General features: G+C 41.7%; 2 protein-coding genes across 6 annotated transcripts in view; both read right to left on the bottom strand.

Annotated features, from left to right (window-relative positions):
• The window catches only part of LOC129812915 (calcium permeable stress-gated cation channel 1-like), a 60,113-nt gene that overhangs the window by 32,648 nt on the left and 2,549 nt on the right, over positions 1–24,916 (bottom strand). Inside the window, exon 1 of one of the 5 annotated variants that reach the window (XM_055864890.1) lies at positions 4,615–5,449. The exons of the other annotated variants lie outside the window; for them this stretch is intronic. The gene's annotated coding sequence lies outside the window, so the exon portion shown is untranslated. Of the gene's footprint in view, positions 1–4,614; positions 5,450–24,916 lie in introns of those variants that run through there. 5 annotated transcript variants of the gene reach the window in all.
• Positions 7,034–24,916, bottom strand: LOC129812916 (uncharacterized). The gene is made up of 2 exons (XM_055864896.1): positions 20,655–24,916; positions 7,034–20,342 (listed from the first exon to the last, which is right to left on the bottom strand). The coding sequence occupies exon 1, from the start codon at positions 24,891–24,893 to the stop codon at positions 23,226–23,228; it is 1,668 nt and encodes a 555-aa protein (XP_055720871.1). The 5' UTR covers positions 24,894–24,916; the 3' UTR covers positions 7,034–20,342; positions 20,655–23,225.

Genomic DNA, 24,916 nt, shown 5'->3' on the forward strand with positions numbered 1-24,916 from the left:
AAACTATTTGCAGTAATTAGACCCAAGTTACAAATGTATTTGATATTGGTCACCAATATTTACATATTTCCAAACATACATAATTGTGGAGATAGATGGATGTAAATTCCTAGACACAATATGATAGCACAGACATTATCCCAAAATGTCAGTTTGTCACAAGACCAATATAACAATTTCAAAGATTGAACTGAGTTACAGTTCATAGAAGGAACAGTCAATTAAAATAAATTAGGCCCTAATTTATGGGTTTCACATGACTGGGAATACAGATATGCATCTGTTTTTCACAGATACCTTAAAAAAAGGTAGGGGTGTGGATCAGAAAACCAGTCAGTATCTGGTGTTACCACCATTTACCTCATGCAGCGCGACACATCTCCTTTGCATAGGGTTGATCAGGCAGTTAATTGTGGCATGTGGAATGTTGTCACACTCCTCTTCAATTTCTGTGGATATTAGCGGGAACTGGAACACACGGTTATACACATTGATCCAGAGCATCCCAAACATGTTCAATGGGTCACGTGTCTGGTGAGTATGCAGGCCATGGAAGAACTGGGACTTTTTCAGCTTCCAGGAATTGTGTACAGATCCTTGTGACACAGGGCCGTGCATTATCGTGCTGAAACATGAGGTGATGGCAGCGAATGAATGGCACGACAATGGGCCTCAGGATTTCTTCATGGTATCTGTGCGCATTCAAATTGCCATTGATAAAATGCAATTGTGTTAGTATGGGCTCCGGACAACGATAACCCCACCGCCATGGGGCACTTTGTTCACACGTTGACATCAGCAAATTGCACGCCCACACAACGCCATACACGCAGTCTGGTACAATTGAAACCAGAATTAAAGAGCACACTAGTCCAGCATGCCAGTGGCCATCAAAGTTGAGCATTTGCCCACTGAAGCCAGTTACGACGCCAAACTGCAGTCAGGTCAAGACCCTGGTGAGGACGATCAGCACACAAATGAGTTTCCCTGAGATAGTGACAGTTTGTGCAAAAATTCTTTGGTTGTGCAAACCCACAGTTTATTCAGCTGTCCAGGTACTGGTCTCAGACGATGCCGCCGGTGAAGAAGCCGGATGTGGAGTTCCTGGGCTAGCGTGGCTACACGTGGTCTGCGTTTGTGAGGCCGGTTGGACGTTCTGTCAAATTCTCAAAAACGACGTTGAATACGGCTTATGGTAATTAACATTCAATTATCTGGCAACAGCGCTGAGACATCTGTGGCATTGTCTATTGTGACAACGCTGCACATTTTAGAGTGGTATTTTATTGTCCCCCAGCACAAGGTGCACCTGTGTAATGATCATGTTTAAACAGCTTCTTGATATGCCACACCTGTCAGGTGGATGGATTATCTTGGGAAAGGAGAAATTCTCTCTAGCAGGGATGTACAGTAAACAAATTTGTGCACAAAATGAAAAACACGCTTTTGAGCATACGGAAAATTTCTGGGACCTTTTCGGCTCATGAAACCAAGACTTTACATGTTGTGCTAATATTTTATTAAGTATAATAGGGTTCCCTTTTGTTTTTTGCATCTCCAACAGAGATATTACTTGTATGGGTGCATTACATGCATTCTGGCAGGAGTGTAGTAATTTAATTTATATATTGCAATAATTTATATGTTTAAGTTTGTAGTAGCAAACATTTTTCATATATCAGTGACCAATAGTTCTCACCAATTTCTTGAGATTTGTTTCCCCATTTTTTGCTTTGTGTCGGACCCCAGTAAAACTAGCTGTCACCATTGGCGTCGGCTAATGAGGATCCCAATCAATCAAATTTCCACTGAAATCTATTTTTCATGCTTGAATATTTTGTTGTTGAAATTAGCATTATTTCAGTATTTTTTCCCCAATTCACTTTGAATCCTGATATAGCACCATAACAGTGCATTTGGAAAGTATTCAGACCCCTTGACCTTTTCCACATTTTGTTACATTACAGCCTTATTCTAAAATTGATTCAATTGTTTTTTCCCCCATCAACACACACACCATAATGACAAAGCAAAAACAAGTTTAGACATTATTGCAAATGTATTAAAAATAAACTGAAATATTCCAGTTACATAAGTATTTCAGACCCTTCACTCAGTACTTTGTTGAAGCACCTTTGGCAGCGATTACAGCATCAAGTCTTCTTGGCTATGACGCTACAAGCTTGGCACACCTGTACTCAGTGGTGGAAAAAGTATACAATTGTCATACTTGACTAAAAGTAAAGATACCTTAATAGAAAATGACAAGTAAAAATGAAAGTCACCCAGTAAAATACTACTTGAGCAGAGGTCTAAGTATTTGGTTTTAAATATTCTTAAGTATCAAAAGTAAAAGAGTAAATCATTTCAAATTCCTTACATAAATTAAACCAGACGGCACCATTTCTTGTTTTTTAGCCAGGGGAACACTCCAACACTCAGATATAATTTACCAACGTAGCATGTGTGTTTAGTGAGTCTGCCAGATCAGAGGCAGTAGGGATGGTCTCTTGATAAGTGCATGAATTGGGCCAATTTCCTGTCCTGCTAATAATTCAAAATGTAACGAGTACTTTGGGTGTCAGGGAAAATGTATGGAGTGAAAATAACATTATTTTCTTTAGGAATATAGTTAAATAAAAGTTGTCAAAAATATAAAAGTACAGATAAATACAAATACTTAAAAATATTAAAGTAGTTTAATTACTTTACACCACTGCCTGTATTTGGAGAGTTTCTCCCATTCTTTTCTGCAGACCCTCTCAAGTTCTGTCAGGTTGGATGGGTAGCGTCGCTGCACAGCTATTTTCAGGTCTCTCCAGAGATGTTCGATTGGGTTCAAGTCCAGGCTCTGGCTGGGCCACTCAGACATTCTGAGACTTGTCCCAAAGCCACTCCTGCGTTGTCCTGGCTGTGTGCGTAGAGTCATTGTCCTGTTGGAAGGTGAACCTTCGCCCCAGTCGGAGGTCAAGAGTGCTCTGGAGCAGGTTGTCATCAAGGATCTCTCTGTATTTTGCCCCGTTCATCTTTTCCTCGAACCTGACTAGTTTCAGTCCCTGCCGCTGAAAAACATCCCCACAGCACGATGCTGCCACCACCATGCTTCATCGTAGGGATGGTGCCAGTTTTTCTTCAGACATGACGCTTGGCATTCAGGCCAAAGAGTTCAATCTTGGTTTCATCAGACCAAAGAAATTTGGTTTCTCATGGTCTGAGTCCTTTAGGTGCCTTTTGGCAAACTCCAAGCGGGCTGTCATGTGCCTTTTACTGAGGGGTGGCTTCCATCTGGCCACTCTACCACAAAGGCCTGATTGGTGGAGTGCTGCAGAGATGGTTGTCCTGCCAGAAGGACAACCATCTCCACAGAGGAACTCTGGAGCTCTGTCATCGGATTCTTGGTCACTTCACTCACCAAGTCCCTTCTCCCCCAATTGCTCAGTTAGGCCCGGGGCCAGCTCTATGAAGAGTCTTGGTGGTTGCAAACTTCTTCCATTTAAGAATGATGGAGGCCACTGTTCTTGGGGACATTCAATAATGCAGAAAGGGTCTGAATACTTGTGTAAATAAGGGGCCCGTTTTTGATTTTTATAAAATGTGTATTTTTATAAAAGTTTGTATCAATCTATATCAAGACTAGCTCCAACGTTTATGCTTCCTTTATTTAGCGTGTACTCCCTTTAGTCACAGCGACATTTATCTCGCCACCGAGTATACCATAACCACCGCACTACAACATTTAAAAAAAAGGTAATTTTAGGTTTGGTAAACCCAACTAATTTGTGACCCCTCATCCCTTTCGTCCATTCTATAAATCTATTTTAGAATAAGACTAAATAAAATGTCCCACGAGATTAACCCCCCCAAAGATTTGATTTTGGCCTGATTTTTCATTTGTTAATTTTTAGACTCCATTGTCTTTAATTCTCGCAAGGATTATCCAACCCCAAAAATCGGCTCCACTTCCTCCGGTGTAAAATTATCCGGGTATTGTTACTGGTCTTATGTTTAAAGACAAATAGTAATCGTATCGCTTTCGATGCTGCCCGTTACCTTGCTAATTGCAACACGTTTCCCGGGCGTAGCCTATTTCTCATCATAAGGAATCAGGGATATTTGATCCCAGGCATCTATTAGAAAGTTGTGAGATGTGACCTCCTCCTACGTCTCCCTTCACATAGAAACTCATCTCTATGAACCACTATCGATCGAACCAAGGCCATGCACCGCTATATGAGTTTTCTGCCCCGCTGCTTACAAGAGTGTTCGCTGCTTGTTCTTTTGTCAAAAATGCATGGCAGCATTCCCTCCGAAAGCAGTAGTCTTCATTACCATTCTACACTCATCCTTCCAATGACCAACGGTCCCACATCTAAAACAGGGATCTGTCGCCATACTCTTTGATGATTTTTCGTTACCCCCCCCCCGTCTCACTGTTAGTTACTTTCACTGTGGCCCTGTTTCCCCCTCGCACGACCGCGAATCGAGCTGCGTTAGATTCCACTCTCAAACCATCCTGCTCTATTTCACCCACAACCCCCACAATTGCCGTTTTGATAACAGGTTCAGACCTGCAGTCAAAACAGATGTACAAATTCTATCAATGTACTCACGTACCCAGTCTTCTTGCAGCGGAGTACATCTCATAATTTTGGGTTTATCGGTTTTTCTTTTTTGTTGATAGAATGCCGACATCAAAACGCTGGTGTATTGAGCGTTGATTATTATTTCATGTCATTGTTCCAAGTCACACCTGCAACTCTGTATTCTCTATTAGATTGGAATTTTCCGTCAGCAGGGAAATGCTGACCAATTAGCTCATTTTTTCCCATATTCGAGACGATTTGGTAGAATGCTTGTGCGGCCCTATAGCTTTTAGTAAACTGTTCTTCCTCTAGCCCCTCTTTACTCCGAAGCCTCTCCCGACAGTGTCCAGAGTATTTAGATATCCTCACTCCCTAATACACGCCTTCTATTAACTATTTTCTAAGGTAGCGATACCCACTTCCCCCGAGTAGTTATGGTACAGTATGTGCCTATTAAATTGGTCACGGCACTAGATACCTTGTATTAGAACCAATACTATAGCGTCTGCAAATGTATTACTGGAGAATAAGGGTGACCTAATGTCTTATTCCAGTGTTGCGCCTCAAATATCACTGTTGTTGATAACACACATTACCAAAATTATTCACAGTTGTCTTCCTATTTCCACAATCTGTCACGGTTCCCTGCCCCAGCAGGGCATGAACCAACCCCTCTCCTTATTGCTACTGCTAATATACACAAATCATGATCACACATTTGAATATCTTCTTGCTTTAAAAAAAAAACATGAATGTGGCTTCCCTCCAGAACTAATAGGCAACCTTCTTATCACCATCCACATTCCCCCCGGTTGTCCTTCTCCATGGACTACTTATTTACAAACCTACCATACTAGTACACAAGCATAACAATCCACACACACACACACACACACACACACACACACACACAAAGGCCTTACGGCAACCGCGGCTGGGCTTTCACCGCCTCTTTACGGGTCTAGTAGGGAACCAACCCCCTAGGACGTACCATCTGCAGGTACCAGCCTGCTCGGGCTTACCTTCCGGGACTTACCATATACCATAAAACTACGATAGGTCGTAGTACAATGGGACTACAGAATAAGCTCAGGCTTTCTAGGTCCGTATCCTATAATTGGTTCAGTCTACGATGCTCATCTCCCCAAAATGTCAGAATTAGTGATAAACACGGTAGGCACAGTTCCGACACCTATTTGGTGCCGGCTCCTGTTTCACTGATTCGGAATCCCTAGTTGGACTGTAAATCGCGGTGAACCCTGCTCGCAGCGCCAACTGTTAGGTTCTAAATAAATAGTAAAAACTCACGGACGATCAGTAAAGCTCAAACCAAGTTTATTCACCCAAATGGTCAGACAGATGAACATACCAAGACATCTTCACACAAGCACTAGTATTTAAACCTTCCTCCTCCGCGCAGTCTCCTCCTTACACATCTGAACATCCAAAACACTGCTAGACAAAACTTTCGTGATATCTGTTCTTCCTCACTTCATCTGACCTGACTTCTGCCCCAAATATCTACACTTAAAGCACATCTTGATTGTCTCCTTTCAAATCCATTTTGGTGGATGGAGTAGAGACAAAATGATGCACATTGTGTCACAGTTCAAATACTTATTAAACGTGACTATATGTATATTATTTTATACTTTAAAAAAACATTTATTTTAAAAAATACGTTTACTTTATTTATTAATTTGATTCAGTATGTGTAATCTCCGAAAGTAGAGAGGTCTGGGTCGGTGCATGTTCCGCTCCCATACCCAACCACTACAGAGTAAGTTCAGGTCTGTGTCCATGCTATGTGCAGTCAACTAGTTCTCTAGTTATTGATCTTATCCATCTTTTTTAAAACTGCACTGTTGGTTAGGGGCTCGTAAGTAAGCATTTCACTGTAAGGTTACTGTAATACCTGTTGTATTTGGCGCATGTGACTAATATATTTTGATTTGATTAGTATTTGTGAAGTAAATATAATTACCATTATTAAGGAGGCTTGTCTCGGGCTGGTTCTACCTTCTGAGATGTAGATGAGACATTTCTAAAGTATACATTAATAACTTGTCCTGGCCAGGGTAATAGGCCTACCTAGTGTTTTTTTAAGCCAAAGGAAAGAATAGGTTATCCCTCTCAGAGTCAAGAAGAGAACAAAAAGCACTTGCCATCACTGTGTTAACTGAGAATAGAATGAATTTGATAATTTAGGCATCATTATAGTATATTAAAGAGAATGTCATTCAACTGTCCATATAATTCTCCAATGAAATGAATGCAAACCTATACAGTAGCGTGGGTAAAATCACTGGGGAAGCCCTTCCAAAAAAGCTATATTACAACGTATGTGTTGTGATAGTTGTGTTGTTTGCTCTATACCCTGTTACTTCATTATGCCTTCACAATGTGATATATAGGCCCGAGGCCGAGAAAACACGAAGACAGTGGCAGAATAAATTCAACTAAACATTTATTTCATCACAAAACCGGAGAGCAACATCTGTCCGGTGAAGTCCACAAAACATATTGCATGTAACAAACAGTTACATTACCTACAGAATGGTCAAGCAAGGTAATGTTTCCAACGTTTTTGGACTACTAAAAAACTTGATTTAGAACCACGGAGTTACCGCAAATTTCAAAGAAAACCGGAGCTGCCTCCACTATTCCAGCACCATTTTAATTTAAACATTATCTAACTCACCTATGCTTATTCCAATAGTGACAACTAAAACATACTAAAAACAACCTGAACGGTCTACGACTGTCATACAGTACACACTTAGTTTTTGTTGTCCTAGGCTACTTGGCTAAAATGCTTGCTCGCTAGCCTAACTTCATGGGCAACGATGCACCAGGCCAGCTAGTCAACATTAGCATACTACATCAAGCTACATGTTGAACTACCATCCTCTCGTGGTTGGATCAGAATCGCTATTTTAATAATTGGTGAGTACGGAGAATAAAGTAAAACCACAAGTCCAAATCCCCATCTATGGCTAATTTAGGAAAGGTCCTATTTTAGCAAGCTGGTCACCGGAGGACGACACAATTATATTTTTTCCCCGTCACAATTATACACTGCTCAAAAAAATAAAGGGAACACTAAAATAACACATCCTAGATCTGAATGAATGAAATATTCTTATTAAATATTTTTTTCTTTACATAGTTGAATGTGCTGACAACACAATCACACAAAAATTATCAATGGAAATCAAATTTATCAACCCATGGAGGTCTGGATTTGGAGTCACACTCAAATTTAAAGTGGAAAACCATACTACAGGCTGATCCAACTTATGTAATGTCCTTAAAACAAGTCAAAATGAGGCTCAGTAGTGTGTGTGGCCTCCACGTGCCTGTATGACCTCCCTACAACGCCTGGGCATGCTCCTGATGAGGTGGCGGATGGTCTCCTGAGGGATCTCCTCCCAGACCTGGACTAAAGGATCCGCCAACTCCTGGACAGTCTGTGGTGCAACGGGGCGTTGGTGGATGGAGCGAGACATGATCTCCCAGATGTGCTCAATTGAATTCAGGTCTGGGGAATGGGCGGACCAGTCCATAGCATCAATGCATTCCTCTTGCAGGAACTGCTGACACACTCCAGCCACATGAGGTCTAGCATCGTCTTGCATTAGGAGGAACCCAGGGCCAACCGCACCAGCATATGGTCTCACAAGGGGTCTGAGGATCTCATCTCGGTACCTAATGGCAGTCAGGCTACCTCTGGCGAGCACATGGAGGGCTGTGCGGCCCTCCAAAGAAATGCCACCCCACGACTGACCCACCGCCAAACCGGTCATGCTGGAGGATGTTGCAGACAGCAGAACGTTCTCCACGGCGTCTCCAGACTCTGCCACGTCTGTCACGTGCTCAGTGTGAACCTGCTTTCATCTGTGAAGAGCACAGGGCGCCAGTGGCGAATTTGCCAATCTTGGTGTTCTCTGGCAAATGCCAAACGTCCTGCACGGTGTTGGGCTGTAAGCACAACCCCCACCTGTGGACGTCGGGCCCTCATACCACCCTCATGGAGTCTGTTTCTGACCGTTTGAGCAGACACATGCACATTTGTGGCTTGATGGAGGTCATTTTGCAGGGCTCTGGCAGTGCTCCTCCTGCTACTCCTTGCACAAAGGCGGAGGTAGCGGTCCTGCTGCCCTCCTACGGCCTCCTCCACGTCTCCAGATGTACTGGCCTGTCTCCTGGTAGCGCCTCCATGCTCTGGACACTACGCTGACAGACACAGCAAACCTTTTGCCACAGCTCGCATTGATGTGCCATCCTGGATGAGCTGCACTACCTGAGCCACTTGTGTGGGTTGTAGACTCCATCTCATGCTACCACTAGAGTGAAAGCACCGCCAGCATTCAAAAGTGACCAAAACATCAGCCAGGAAGCATAGGAACTGAGAAGTGGTCTGTGGTCACCACCTGCAGAACCATTCCTTTATTGGGGGTGTCTTGCTAATTGCCTATAATTTCCACCTGTTGTCTATTCCATTTGCACAACAGCATGTGAAATTTATTGTCAATCAGTGTTGCTTCTTAAGTGGACAGTTTGATTTCACAGAAGTGTGATTGACTTGGAGTTACATTGTGTTGTTTAAGTGTTCCCTTTAGTTTTTTGAGCAGTGTATATATTATTACGTCAACGATGTTTGGCTTCTGATGTGATTGGTCTGAAGCCAAATCCTAACTGGCTTCCCTTGACACGTTTTCGGTGCGCCAGGACCATTTACAGCTGAGCGCACTCAGTTTAGCTCAACAGTGATTGGCTATTATACATTTTACAAAATGATCAAGGGAGGTCAAAGGCCTCTTAACTTTTTTCCACATTGTTGTGTTAAAGCCTGCATTTAAAATGTCGATTTTTGTTGTCACTGGCCTACACACAATACCCCATAAAGTCAAAGTAGAATTGTTTAGATATTTTTACTAATTTATTTAAAAAATAACATTTCTAAGTCAATAAGTATTCAACCACCTTCTTAAAGCAAGCCTAAATAAGTTCATTAGTAAAAATGTGCTTAACAAGTCACAGAATTTGCATGGACTCACTGTGTGTAATAGTGTTCAACATGATTTTTGAATGACGACCTAATCTCTGTGTCCCACATATACAAGGATCTGTAAGGTCCCTCAGTCATGTAGTGCATTTCAAACACAGATTCAACCACAAAGACCAGGGAGGTTTTTCCCAATGCCTCGCAAAGAAGGGCACCGATTGGTAGATGGGTAAAAAAAATTAAACAAAAAAAAGACTGACTATCCCTTACAGGCATCCTTCCTAACTCAGTTGCCGGAGAGGAAGGAAACCGCTCAGTGATTTCACCAAGAGGCCAATGGTGACTTTAAAAAACAGTTAGAGTTTAATGGCTGTGATAGGAGAAAACTGAGGATGGATCAGCAACATTGTAGTTACTCCACAATGCTAGACTAATTGACAGAAATTAAAAACATTTATAAAATACAAACATTCCAAAACCTGTTTCCTTTTTGCAACAAGGCAAAATTAATACTGCAAAAAAAGTGGCAACGCAATTAATATTCTGTCCTTAATACAAAGTGTTATGTTTGGGGTAAATCCAATACAACACATTACTGAGTATCACTCTCCATATTTTCAAGCATAGTGGTGGCTGCATCATGTTATGGGTATGCTTGTAATCATTAAGGACTGGAGAGTTTTTCAGGATAAAAAGAAACAGAAGGCAGCAGGCACAGGCAAAATCCTAGAGGAAAACCTGGTTCAGTCTGCTTTCCACCAGACACAGAGAGGTTGTCACCTTTCAGCAGGACAATAACCTAAAACACAAGGCCAAATATACACTGGAGTTGCTTACCAAGATGACATTGAAGTTTCCTGAGTGGCCAAGTTAAATTTTCAAGACAATTTAAGTCAGAACATGAAAATGGTTGTCTAGCAATGATCAACAACCAATTTGGCAGAGCTTGAAGAATTTTAAAAAGACTGGGCAAATATTGTACAACCCAGGCGTGCGAAGCTCTTAGCCGTAAATCGTTGCCAAAATACACTGCTCAAAAAAATAAAGGGAACACTTAAACAACACAATGTAACTCCAAGTCAATCACACTTCTGTGAAATCAAACTGTCCACTTAGGAAGCAACACTGATTGACAATAAATTTCACATGCTGTTGTGCAAATGGAATAGACAAAAAGTGGAAATTATAGGCAATTAGCAAGACACCCCCCAAAACAGGAGTGATTCTGCAGGTGGTGACCACAGACCACTTCTCAGTTCCTATGCTTCCTGGCTGATGTTTTGGTCACTTTTGAATGCTGGCGGTGCTCTCACTCTAGTGGTAGCATGAGACGGAGTCTACAACCCACACAAGTGGCTCAGGTAGTGCAGTTCATCCAGGATGGCACATCAATGCGAACTGTGGAAAAAAGGTTTTCTGTGTCTGTCAGCGTAGTGACCAGAGCATGGAGGCGCTACCAGGAGACAGGCCAGTACATCAGGAGACGTGGAGGAGGCCGTAGGAGGGCAACAACCCAGCAGCAGGACCGGTACCTCCGCCTTAGTGCAAGGAGGTGCACTGCCCGAGCCCTGCAAAATGACCTCCAGCAGGCCACAAATGTGCATGTGTCAGCATATGGTCTCACAAGGGGTCTGAGGATCTCATCTCGGTACCTAATGGCAGTCAGGCGACCTCTGGCGAGCACATGGAGGGCTGTGCGGCCCCACAAAGAAATGCCACCCTACACCATGACTGACCCATCGCCAAACCGGTCATGCTGGAGGATGTTGCAGGCAGCAGAACGTTCTCCACGGCGTCTCCAGACTCTGTCACGTCTGTCACATGTGCTCATGTGCTCAGTGTGAACCTGCTTTCATCTGTGAAGAGCACAGGGCGCCAGTGGCGAATTTGCCAATCTTGGTGTTCTCTGGCAAATGCCAAACGTCCTGCACGGTGTTGGGCTGTAAGCACAACCCCCAACTGTGGACGTCAGGCCCTCATACCACCCTCATGGAGTCTGTTTCTGACCGTTTGAGCAGACACATGCACATTTGTGGCCTGCTGGAGGTCATTTTGCAGGGCTCTGGCAGTGCACCTCCTTGCACTAAGGCGGAGGTAGCGGTCCTGCTGCTGGGTTGTTGCCCTCCTACGGCCTCCTCCACGTCTCCTGATGTACTGGCCTGTCTCCTGGTAGCGCCTGCATGCTCTGGACACTACGCTGACAGACACAGCAAACCTTTTTGCCACAGTTCGCATTGATGTGCCATCCTGGATGAACTGCACTACCTGAGCCACTTGTATGGGTTGTAGACTCCGTCTCATGCTACCACTAGAGTGAGAGCACCGCCAGCATTCAAGTGTGACCAAAACATCAGCCAGGAAGCATAGGAACTGAGAAGTGGTCTGTGGTCACCACCTGCAGAATCACTCCTGTTTTGGGGGGTGTCTTGCTAATTGCCTATGATTTCCACCTTTTGTCTATTCCATTTGCACAACAGCATGTGAAATTTATTGTCAATCAGTGTTGCTTCCTAAGTGGACAATTTGATTTCACAGAAGTGTGATTGACTTGGAGTTACATTGTGTTATTTAAGTGTTCCCTTTATTTTTTTGAGCAGTGTATGATTTTAACATGTATTGACTCAGGGGTGTGAATACTTATGTAAATTCTATATTTCTGTATTTCATTTTCAATAAATTTGCTAACATTTCTATTTGACATGAAGGGTATTGTATATAAATAAGTGAGGAAAAATCTATTTAATCCATTTTGAATTCAGACTAAGTCAAGGGGTATGAGTACTTTCATAAGGCACTATAAAATGTCCCTGTTATCATGCCTTAATTCGGGCTAAATTAAATATAAAAATATATTTTTAAAAGGAGAGAGAGCAACAGAAATAAAAGTACTGTGGGTACAATTTCAGCGTTTTAGGCTGTATGACATTTGAGCTCTTTTCCCCCACATATGGGCCATTTAAAAATGTTCCCACCCACTCAAGCCTTTATAGCAAATCGGCTGAGGAGCATTCAAAAATAATCGTCCGGATCATAGAAATCATGTTGTCCTGTTTCCTGGTCAGTTTGTTACTTAAACAAAAAGATAATGGCTATAAGGCTATAGCTAATGGGTTGTCATTTAGGCTACATAGCCAGCAGACATTAGTGTTATGCATTTACATAATCACAGCACCACACAGGTGATCTGTCTTTTCAATAAGTGTGTAAATGAAGGGATTAACACATACAGTGCATTTGGAAAGTATTCAGACCTCTTGACTTTTTCCACATTTTAGAATACGGCTGTAATGTATTAAATAAATGTTCCTCATCAATCAACAAACAATACCCCATGATGAAAAAGTGAAGAGGTTTTTAGAAAGATTTTCAAATGTACTAAAAAATAAAAATACCTCCACATAAGTATTCAGACCATTTGCTATGAGACTCAAATGGAGCTCAAGTGGATCCTGTTTCCATTGATCATCCTTGAGATGTTTCTACAACTTGATTTGAGTCCACCTGTGGTAAATTCAAATGATTTGACATGATTTGGAAAAGGCACACACCTGTCTATATAAGGTCCCACAGTTGACAGTGCATGTCAGAGAAAAAAACCAAGCCAAGAGTTCCGAGACAGGATTGTGTCGAGGCACAGATCGGGTGAAGAATACCAAAATATTTCTGTAGCATTGCCGGTCCCCAAGAACACAATTAGTCTTAAACGGAAGAAGTTTAGAACCTCAAAGACTCTTTCTAGAGCTGGCCAACCGGCCAAACTGAGCAATCAGGGGAGAAGGGCCTGAGTAAACAGTCTGAATACTTATGTAAATGTCATATTTCCGTTTTTTTTAAATTACAGAAATTAGCAAACATTTCTAAAACCTGTTTTTGCTGTCATTATGGGGTATTGTGTGTAGATTGATGAAAAAAACAATTTAATACATTTTAGAACAAGGCTGTAAAGAAAATGTGGAAAAAGTCAAGGTCTGAATACTTTCCGAAGGCACTGTAATTCTGTCACTATCAATTGATTAAGCTATTGACTTGTACAATGGAAGATGTTTAAACCCAGACAGCTTTTAGGGAAACACTTGTGACCTTCTCTCACTGGGTTAAGCCACGGAAGAAGAGTAGCCAGCACTTAAAGCTTACATTTTTCTGCATCGGTAGGCCTACTTTGTCTGGGGTAGAAAGGTAGGCCTAACTTTTGAAAGTACCGTACCATGCTCAGATTCCTTATGGCGCCTCAGATTTAATTATTTGCAAAATAGTGACAGTTTCTTTGCAAACAAGACACACTCATTTGGCATTGGAGAAATATGATGAGATGAACACACAGGCCTCTCCGTCCATTTTTTAGCCTGTAATTTTGGTAATTTGTGTGGTATTAAAAAAAGATTCTGCTAATATCTAAAATGGCAAAGCCTCCCGAGTGGCACAGTGGTCTAAGGCACTGCATCGCAGTGCTAGCTGTGCCACTAGAGATTCTGGGTTCAAGTCCAGGTTCTGTCACAGCCGGCCGCAACCAGGAGACCCATGGGGCGGCGCACAATTGGCCCAGCGTCATCCGGGTTAGGGGAGGGTTTGGCCGGCAGGGATGTCCGCGCACTAGCGACTCCTGTGGCGGGCCGGGAGCAGTGCACGCTGACACGGTCGCCAGGTGTACGGTGTGTCCTCCGACACATTGGTGCAGCTGGCTTCCGGGTTAAGTGGGCATTGTGTCAAGAAGCAGTCTGGCTTGGTTGGGTTGTGTTTCGGAGGATGCACGGCTCTCGACCTGCGCCTCTCGAGTCCGTATGGGAGTTGCAGCGATGAGACAATTGGATACCATGAAAATGGGGTGAATAAAAATAAATTATTAATTTTAACAAAAGATTACGTAGAATTGCATGACATTTTCATACCTGCAAATACGATGATAAATTAATGCGATGCTTGAAACTATAAAGGAGATCTTTTCACCCCTACTTGTCTGTAAACCCACAACCTTCTGACCCGCACTCCCGGTAACACCTATACCCCGGTATGGTACAGAAACAGTATGACCATACTGCCAAACCCTAGTTATTACAGCAGTATCCTGATTGAGTCACAAATTTTCAGTTAGGGTGGGTGGTAATCATAGCTGGTTTTGCGATCAAAGCTGCTGCTAGCACATGAGGAACACGCTGTAGTTGTCCCGAATCTGATTCACCCATGAGATGAAGTAGAACAAGGAACAGACAGTGATGTTCAAGCATGTTCATACAAAGCAGCCAACGATTCTGAGGTTATCGAGATTCTCAATACATTTAATATGTAAGGTACTGACATACAGTTGGACTTATTTTCTTCCTAGAAAGACCTTTGGGATACAGTTTGTTCTTCCTAATAATTAACATTGTTTTACATGACAGTGATACCATGGAAAAGGTTGCTAAGGGTCAGCCCATGGGTAACAACCATGCAGAAACATTTCTGGAGGGAGATATAGGGGGCAGATCAAAGACATACTGCACCCAAAGAATAAACTCTCATCACCTGACTCCATACAGTATGATGTATCTGACATTGCCTACTGTATTAAATACAAAGACAAATAAAGAGACAAGGATTCCTGCACAGTAAAACCTTCAGTTAGATCCAGATTCATTACCTGCTTCAGTGAGCAGATGACACCAGGGAAAGAGTCCTGCCATGGCACAGAAATTAACCATAAATCAAGTGTGAACTCAAATTGACTCAACCGCCATCGTCACCTTGACAACTGTCTGTCAGTCAGTCAGTCACTCACTCAAGGAAAAAGGACCGTCTAAAGGATGGCTGGCAATTACCATAAATAAAACAATGAACCTGCTAGAGTTCCTGTGCTTGAATGCACCGACAGGAATCCCCGTGTTGTTTAACAAGCTGTCTCACCCTGTCACTGTTTGTTTGTGTTGGCAGAGTTGTTTCCTTTTCCTGGAAAAGCCTACGGTTGGGAAAAGAGGGATGAATATTCTATCATCAGCTTATTCTCCAAGTACCCAGAGCTTGCGGAATACGAATGAGCTTTTACATAACTCTCATACCTCATATTCTCATGGACGAGATACGCTACAATCGCGGAGGTGAAGTCAAACAGAGGATGTCCTTGCTGCAAGAAATACATTCAACGAAATGAATAAAGGAGAAGGTTGAGGAATCTAGAAGGACAGCGTTTGGTTATATAGCTAAAATTCAGATAAATTGCCTCAGCATTTGATTATATATATTTTTTAAAGTCTTCCTTCAAATAGCCCCTCTTAAAAAGCCCCTCTCAATCCACTTTCCTAAAGCTTCTCCAGTCCATTGGACTATTAACCAGCCAGTGACATCCCGCTGACATGAAAGCAGGGCACACCATCAGACCAGGACACACCACTTTCACCCTCTCCACAGGCTACTGACGGGGTCTGTAGGCCCCCTAATTGAAATGAAAGAGATTTTGAAGCCAACACCAGAAGACCACTGGGGTGGTTTCTGTCGTCGCTCACTTGTCACAGGTCAGAGGAAAGCCCTGCAATAATCCTCCGTATAATTGAAAACTGCCGTAATAAAACAACGGAGCTCTGATAACAGAAGGCTGTGAAATATCCATGAGCAGCGTCACACAGCTAGTGACGAAGTGTAAATCTAGCCCTAATAGCTCCTATTATGTTTACAATATTTAGTCATGCAATTGGATTTAAAGCCATAAGACTGCATCTCTCTGCTAATAGGTTCTATTGCAAAAGGCAAAATACTAATTTTTGTGTGTCAGGTTTTTTCAGTACCAGTTTGTTTAGGCCTGAGCAGTTCTGGAAGTCCACAGACCACAGGCTACTGAGGAACCTCCCTCTGTCTATAGAGACAGGGGGAAGACAGGGGGTACTTAAAAGGAAAATCCCACCCCAAATCTATTAGTCCGTTGTTGACATAGTCCCAAATTGTGTTGCTTGTCAGTAGGGTTGTACATTTTCGGGAAAATTCAGAGGTGGAAACTTTCCGTGGGAATAGATGGGGATTAACAGAAATATGCAAATTAATAACATTTACATGTTTTTTTGCATTGGACATATTTACCATATATGGAGACAGAAACAAACATTTTACCTCATCATAAGTAGACATAATTGCAAATGATTAAATCCTTTCAATAGAAAAAAAAAACGATTTCGTTACGAATTGAACTTTAATTAAATGAGTTGACGCTTCACATGGGATGATTTCATTGAACAACAAAAGGGAATATTGAATGATCCCCAAAGATCCATTGCATCTTCCAAAAATGTTTTAAACATACATCTGTAAAATGATAGTCTAGAAACTTAAACTTTGATTGTCTTCCTCTCAGGCTTCCCATTTCTTCTCCCTGGACCTCCTCAATGTCCACCTCTTGAACATCAGACTCTGAGGCCTCATCTTCACATTCACTTTCCAACCTTGTTGAGGATGGCTTCTTGTCAGGCTCAAAAAGCCTCAAATTTGCCCGGATGGCCACCAATTTTTAAACCCTTGTATTGGTCAGCCTGTTGCGTGCTTTGGTGTGTGTGTTCCCAACAAGGACCAGTTGTGCTCTGAGGCAGCTGATGTTGGTGGGATTTGGAGGATGATGGAGGAAACAGGGGAAAGAGCCTCAGATCCACAAAGTCCCTTCCACCAGGTGGCTGATGAGATATGTTGGCACGACTGCCATATTGCATCTCCATCCCAAAGCCCTTGCTTGGAAGTGTACGTCGCCAGACTGCCAAGAACCTTGCCCTCATCCAAGCCAAGGTGGCGAGACACGGTAGTGATGACACCATAGGCCTTGTTGATCTCTGCACCAGACAGGATGCTCTTGCCAGCATACTTGGGGTCCAACATGTACGCTGCGGCGTGTATGGGCTTCAGGCAGAAGTCTTCACGCTTTTTTGATGTATTTCAGAACTGCAGTTTCCTCTGCTTGGAGCAACAGGGAAGTGGGCAGGGCAGTTCGGATTTCTTCTCTTACATCTGCATGCAGAGTCTGAACATCAGACAGGATAGCATTGTCTCTCTCAATCTGTGCAATTGCTACTGCTATAGGTTTCAGGAGTTACAGGCTGCTTACCACTCTCTCCCAAAATACATCATCCAGGAGGATCCTCTTGATGGGGCTGTCCATATTGGCAGAGTGTGATATGGCCATTTCTTGGAGACTCCTTCCCCTCCAGGAGACTGCCAAAAATGATGACAACACCACCCCAATGGGTGTTGCTAGGCAGCTTCAATGTGGTGCTCTTATTCTTCTCACTTTGCTTGGTGAGGTAGATTGCTGATATAACTTGATGACCCTTCACATACCTAACCATTTCCTTGGCTCCCTTGTAGAGCGTATTCATTGTTTTCAGTGCCATGATGTCCTTGAGGAGCAGATTCAATGCATGAGCAGCACAGCCAATGGCTTTAGACCAGGGGTGTCAAACATACGGCCCGCGGGCCGGAACCGGCCCCCAAGGAGGTTCGATCAGGCCCGCAGGATAATTTGAAAGTGGAAAAAATGCATAAAAGACATGGAATTAATATTTTTAATTCGCTGCAATTCATGGATTATCCGCTAAGGGGCGCACTCTTTCCATCAGAGTAGAAGACAAGCCGCATCACTGAGACAGACTGAAAACAGCAGACGGTATCAATGCGCCATCTGCTGCTTGTTACGACGTTGTTAATACCTTGGTCTCTACCTCTCCGCTACACCCTCATTAGCCAAAATGTCGTTATCCAAACGGAGAAAAGTAGATAAGGAGTGTAGAATTTTCAAAGAAAAATGGACCACGTCCTATTTATTTACAGAGATGCACGGAAAACCTTCGTGCTTGGTGTGTTTGCAACAAGTTTCGGTATTGAAGGAATATAATATTCGACGCCACTACGAGACTCATCACAGCGAAAAATATGACGGCTTGCAAGGACAACTGAGAAGAGATAAGATTAACGAATTGCTGGCGGGTCTGAGGAAACAGCAGTCAACTTTCATCCAGAGCCGAGAAGTCAGTGAAGCAGCGGTAAAAGCCAGCTACCAGTGTGATGCAGATTTGAAGGGCAAATTTGCCTCTGTAGGTCTGGACAGATTTTATCAGTATCTACTACCAGGGTACCCCAAATTAACAGCCCTGGCTGCTAAAGTTTTGTGCATGTTTGGGACAACCTACCTTTGTGAACAAATTCTCAGTGATGAATATCAATAAAACAAAAATGCGTTCAAGGCTCACAAACAAGCACTTAAATGACATTCTGAAAGTGACAGCTAGTCAGGACATGACACCTGGTGTTGATGCACTTGTACAGGCCAAAAGATGCCAAGTTTCAGGAACAAATACAAGTCCAGACTAGACTAACACCTTTAAAATGCTGCCTTAGATACTGTTTGCATTGAAAGAATACAGCTCTGTGAAGATGAATCCTTACTGTGGTGATTTAAAAAATTTGCACTTTAATGTTAGTCAGCAGCTTCAAAACAAAAGTTGTGTGATGGAATTCTACTGTTCATACAACTCCATAAATTTTCAGTATGTATTGTATGTGTATGTATGTTTCATGTATGAAGTTTACAGATTTACAGGACAGGCGAACACTTTCTTCATTACACATTTAAAATCACTCTCCTTAGTTTGTAAGGTGTACGCAGGGATTACATTTAGATTTTATATGCGTATGTGTAAGTGGTTTAAAAATTCCTTTCTTTAAAAGTCTCATTTAATCTTAAAGTGCATTACTATATTTTTCAGTACCAATTAAAGTTTTGTGCCTTTGTACAATCAGTGGGATCAGTTGCAATGCATATTTGTGAATGATAAAAGTAAATTGCACATTTGTCTAAGGAAATATGAGGTGTTTCATGAAATGTTTTGTAAAAGGATAGTTCATTAAATTTCAATATTTTCCTAATGTTCTTGTGCTTCTTTACACCAAAACAAAGGAAAGACATGATATTTTGGTTATTTATAGCAGAGTATGGTATAATTTTAATGGTCCGGCCCACTTGACATCTCCCTAGGCCGTATGTGGCCCACGATGCGAAATGAGTTTGACACCCCTGCTTTAGACCAAGCAGCCTTCATGTCCACAGCATTGTCTGTCACCAGTGCAAATACCTTCTGTGGTCCAAGGTCATTGATGACCGCCTTCAGCTCATCTGCAATGTAGAGACCCGTGTGTCTGTTGTCCCTAGTGTCTGTGCTCTTGTAGAATACTGGTTCAGGGGTGAAGATGTAGTTAATTATTCCTTGCCCACGAACATTTGACCACCCATTAGAGATGACTGCAATACAGTCTGCTTTCTCTATGATTTGGTTGACCTTCACTTGAACTCTGTATCCAGCAAATAAGTTGATAAAGCATGTCTGGTTGGAGGGGTGTATGCTGGGCAAAGAACATTCAGAAATCTCTTCTAATACCCATTGCCTGTGAGCATCAGAAGTGAACCAGTTGCATACACAGCTCATGCCAGACATTCATAAGCATTTCTCTGACTACGTTCCTCCATTGAGTCAAAAAAACTTCTGATTCCAGGAGGACCATGAGCTGTTGCTATCGATAAGGTGTTTGATTCATCATTTTCACCCCGAATAGAAGTAGAGGGACTTTTGTCAGAGGTTGCTTGTTGTGAGCGCTGAGGGAACTTTATGCACTTGGCCAGCTGATTCTGCATCTTTGTTGCATTCTTCACATGTGATTTGGTACAGTATTCGCAAAAGTACACAGATTTTCCTTCTACATTAGTTGCAGTAAAATGTCTCCACACATCAGATAGTGTCCGTGGCATTTTCCTGTAAAGATTAGAAAATAATTTGTAAAAAACAAATACAATTCCATGTACAGATAAATAGTTAAGCAGTTAGATTAAACAACTCATTTTGTAAGACAAATATTTTAAAATGAAATATGAAACGGGTGAATTAACACTCAGTTAGCAGGCTCAAGCAAGCTAAAACCCACATGGTAGCAAAAACTAACTAGCAGAAATTGTTAACAAGTTAGAGATGATTTAAAATACTTTGCTGCTCTACTATTTACTAGTTAAAATGATGCATGTCATATAACATATATATTCCCCCCATGCAGTATCAATCAAAACTTACCAGAACGCATGTAGTCCTTGGCTCAGACAGTGTAGTAGTGTGGGCTCAATAGCATCTCATTAGTGTGCAAGATCTTGAGAATCAGCTGTACATGTGATGGAAGAGTGCACTGCACATGTGATGGAAGAATGCACTGTGCATGCAGAGGGTTGCAATTCCATTGAGTTGGGGATAGTTTAACTAAAATATGCCACAAGACCTAGAATTGCCTTGTGTATCCCACAAAAAAAGTCCACCGTTAGAAGTTAACTTTGATGAATTTAAGCAAAATTCCCAGGCTTAACTTCCCATGGAAAATTTCCAGAAATTTCCCAGAAAGTTTCCAACCCTATGTGTCAGTAATCAACTTAAGAGATGTAACTTTCAAAATACAGAAAATCATCCTGTATGATGCATTTTGCATCATATAATGCAAAACGCAGCATATGATGCAAAAATGCATCATATGGGGAGGATTTCTGTATTTTGAAAGAAAAATATGTTGGGATTACGTCAACAATGGACAAATGAAACAAATAGAAAAATATAGTTTTGGGGTGGAATTTTCCTTTAAGAGACCCAGGCTGGAGGAGGGGGACGGGACACAATCTGCTGCTCCCCACCTGTTCTAAAGCCGGGGTGGAGGGGGGTCTTTCTCCTTCACACACACACAGCTGAGAGGACTGTTTTCTGGCCAAGGTAGCATCATCGCTCTCAGCCCCTTACTGAAGGCTGAGTGATCCATAACGTGCCTGGGGTGATGACTGCGCACATACACTCGCCTTGTTTAACAAACTGAACACCTGCTTCCTGTCTGCACTACACATGCTCAGTAGGCCCACTGAGGAGCACTGCCACTGTGTATATGCCTTGTTTGTGGAGTAGACTATGCCATTGATCATTGGGTCCAGTCTGGCAGTTTAAGTAGATCTTGTTTTGTAGCCTACAAATGAAGATCATTCATGCTACTATACAAACTAGAGGCTAATAATTTAAGCATCTAGGCAAACTGTAGAATAAGAAACAAGGGATCTACAATCACATCATAACACATTTGCCTTGAGAGATTTCTGTTCCCAGTCAGTAACTATGTTCCCATCCAGTTAATGCGAGCAAAGTCCAACCTTATAAAGAAAATATATCCCGACAGCTGTGATGGAAACTGGAAGTTTCGGTACAAATGTATAAATGCTGACAGATATTTTGTTCGTTCGACATGGTGGGATCTTTGTGTCATTAAAATGTATTATTTCAAGGAACGGTGGTGGAAACGCCTTTACGCGTAAATATTGATATAATAACCATCAAATCAAAGTAAACTTGAAGTCACGCAATGACATGGTGTGTGGTCCTCCTAATACAATTTGGGAAACTACAGTTTATTAGGCTACAGATGAAATAACAGGGTGGTGAAAGTGCACGGTGATCTTGATGCTCCTTTCCAATAAATATCGAGGGTCTTATTCTGGTGACATGATAATCAATGCTTGACAAATATTCAAATATCCATAATAATCTCATGTAGACTAGCCTACATCCACCACATCTGCGAGCTGTTGGCTAGAGAGACCAGAGTAGCACATTTGCTATTTAACACAACAGTTTGTGACAAAACTATCCGTACATCAACATGCAATGGGAACACACTGTATTTCAGATTTTTTTTCAGTACATGACAATTTAAGCGAAAAAGTACATTTTGTGTGCACTACATCAGGCACAGCTTTTTATCCACAACAAGTAAATATGGAAACATATCTGGCATTGCTTTTATGCAGATTTGAGAATATTTGCATGAAAATCTGTCATCAATTGGATGGAAACCTAGCTAGTGATGTCTAAATAAAATCTGCCAGACATCAACAGATTGCGATCAATCAAATTAAGAAAAATATTTTAAAAAGGGCAGTGGCATACAAACACAACCCACATGGAATTACTTATGAGAATAAAAACCCCATTCATTACCCAGGCAGAAAGATGAATGACATGGATGAAGCCAATTAGAGGCACTGAGTGCAACACGGTAAAACCCACAAATCACAGGCTTCTCCACGGGCTCCTGGGCTGTCAGACTGCACCTCTGAACTGTGGGACTCTGCTCCACTCACAGTAACAGACCAGGCCCCAGTAAGAGGCTTCACCGAGTCTGAGGGGTCAGTCCGATACAAACAGCATAGCCCTGGGCAGTAGGGAGTCTTGGATGGGGAGTCATGGCACTTATGAGAGGGTAAGGTCAGTATCATTCCTAAGGAAGATGCAAGGTAGAGACATGACACTGTGGGTACATATCTATGGGGAAAAAATTAATTGATGTGAGAGGGAGCTGAGTAAAAATAGGGCATTTAGCAGAAAAACATATTGCTGGTTTGTAGGCTTATAATATAGTGTTGTTGCTCTCCTCTGTCAGTAATCATGCCAACTGAGTTAGGTTGTGTGGGAAGGAGTCCCCCAGCACCCATGCCAAATGGCATGAAAATTCACAGCAGGCGTTCTACTGCAAAAAAATGATCCTACAGGGCGACTAATCCAAACAAAGCAATAAGCACAGATATGGTAATAGCTATACCAAGAAGAGCACAGGAGAAAGTTTCAAAACGTAGCCATATCAGTAAGAAAGCAAAACGTAGCCATATCAGTAAGAAAGCAAAACGTAGCCATACCAGTAAGAAAGCAAAACGTAGCCATATCAATAAGAAAGCAAAACGTAGTCATATCAATAAGAAAGCAAAACGTAGCCATACCAGTAAAGCAAAACGTAGCCATATCAGTAAGAAAGCAAAACGTAGCCATATCAGTAAGAAAGCAAAACGTAGCCATATCAATAAGAAAGCAAAACGTAGCCATATCAATAAGAAAGCAAAACGTAGCCATATCAGTAAGAAAGCAAAACGTAGCCATATCAGTAAGAAAGCAAAACGTAGCCATATCAATAAGAAAGCAAAACGTAGTCATATCAATAAGAAAGCAAAACGTAGTCATACCAGTAAGAAAGCAAAACGTAGTCATATCAATAAGAAAGCAAAACGTAGTCATACCAGTAAGAAAGCAAAACGTAGTCATATCAGTAAGAAAGCAAAACGTAGTCATACCAGTAAGAAAGCAAAACGTAGTCATATCAGTAAGAAAGCAAAACGTAGTCATACCAGTAAGAAAGCAAAACGTAGTCATACCAGTAAGAAAGCAAAACGTAGTCATATCAGTAAGAAAGCAAAACGTAGTCATACCAGTAAGAAAGCAAAACGTAGTCATACCAGTAAGAAAGCAAAACGTAGTCATACCAGTAAGAAAGCAAAACGTAGTCATATCAGTAAGAAAGCAAAACGTAGTCATATCAGTAAGAAAGCAAAACGTAGTCATACCAATAAGAAAGCAAAACGTAGTCATACCAGTAAGAAAGCAAAACGTAGTCATATCAGTAAGAAAGCAAAACGTAGTCATACCAATAAGAAAGCAAAACGTAGTCATACCAGTAAGAAAGCAAAACGTAGTCATATCAGTAAGAAAGCAAAACGTAGTCATATCAGTAAGAAAGCAAAACGTAGTCATACCAGTAAGAAAGCAAAACGTAGTCATACCAGTAAGAAAGCAAAACGTAGTCATATCAATAAGAAAGCAAAACGTAGTCATACCAGTAAAGCAAAACGTAGCCATATCAGTAAGAAAGCAAAACGTAGTCATACCAGTAAGAAAGCAAAACGTAGTCATATCAATAAGAAAGCAAAACGTAGCCATACCAGTAAGAAAGCAAAACGTAGTCATACCAGTAAAGCAAAACGTAGCCATATCAGTAAGAAAGCAAAACGTAGCCATACCAATAAGAAAGCAAAACGTAGCCATACCAGTAAAGCAAAACGTAGCCATATCAGTAAGAAAGCAAAACGTAGTCATATCAATAAGAAAGCAAAACGTAGCCATATCAGTAAGAAAGCAAAACGTAGCCATACCAGTAAAGCAAAACGTAGCCATATCAGTAAGAAAGCAAAACGTAGCCATATCAGTAAGAAAGCAAAACGTAGTCATACCAGTAAGAAAGCAAAACGTAGTCATATCAGTAAGAAAGCAAAACGTAGTCATATCAGTAAGAAAGCAAAACGTAGCCATACCAGTAAAGCAAAACGTAGCCATATCAGTAAGAAAGCAAAACGTAGTCATACCAGTAAGAAAGCAAAACGTAGTCATATCAGTAAGAAAGCAAAACGTAGCCATACCAGTAAAGCAAAACGTAGCCATATCAGTAAGAAAGCAAAACGTAGCCATATCAGTAAGAAAGCAAAACGTAG

The sequence above is a fragment of the Salvelinus fontinalis genome, chromosome 16 (genome assembly GCF_029448725.1).
Source record: "Salvelinus fontinalis isolate EN_2023a chromosome 16, ASM2944872v1, whole genome shotgun sequence".
NCBI classification, from domain to species: Eukaryota; Metazoa; Chordata; class Actinopteri; order Salmoniformes; family Salmonidae; genus Salvelinus; species Salvelinus fontinalis.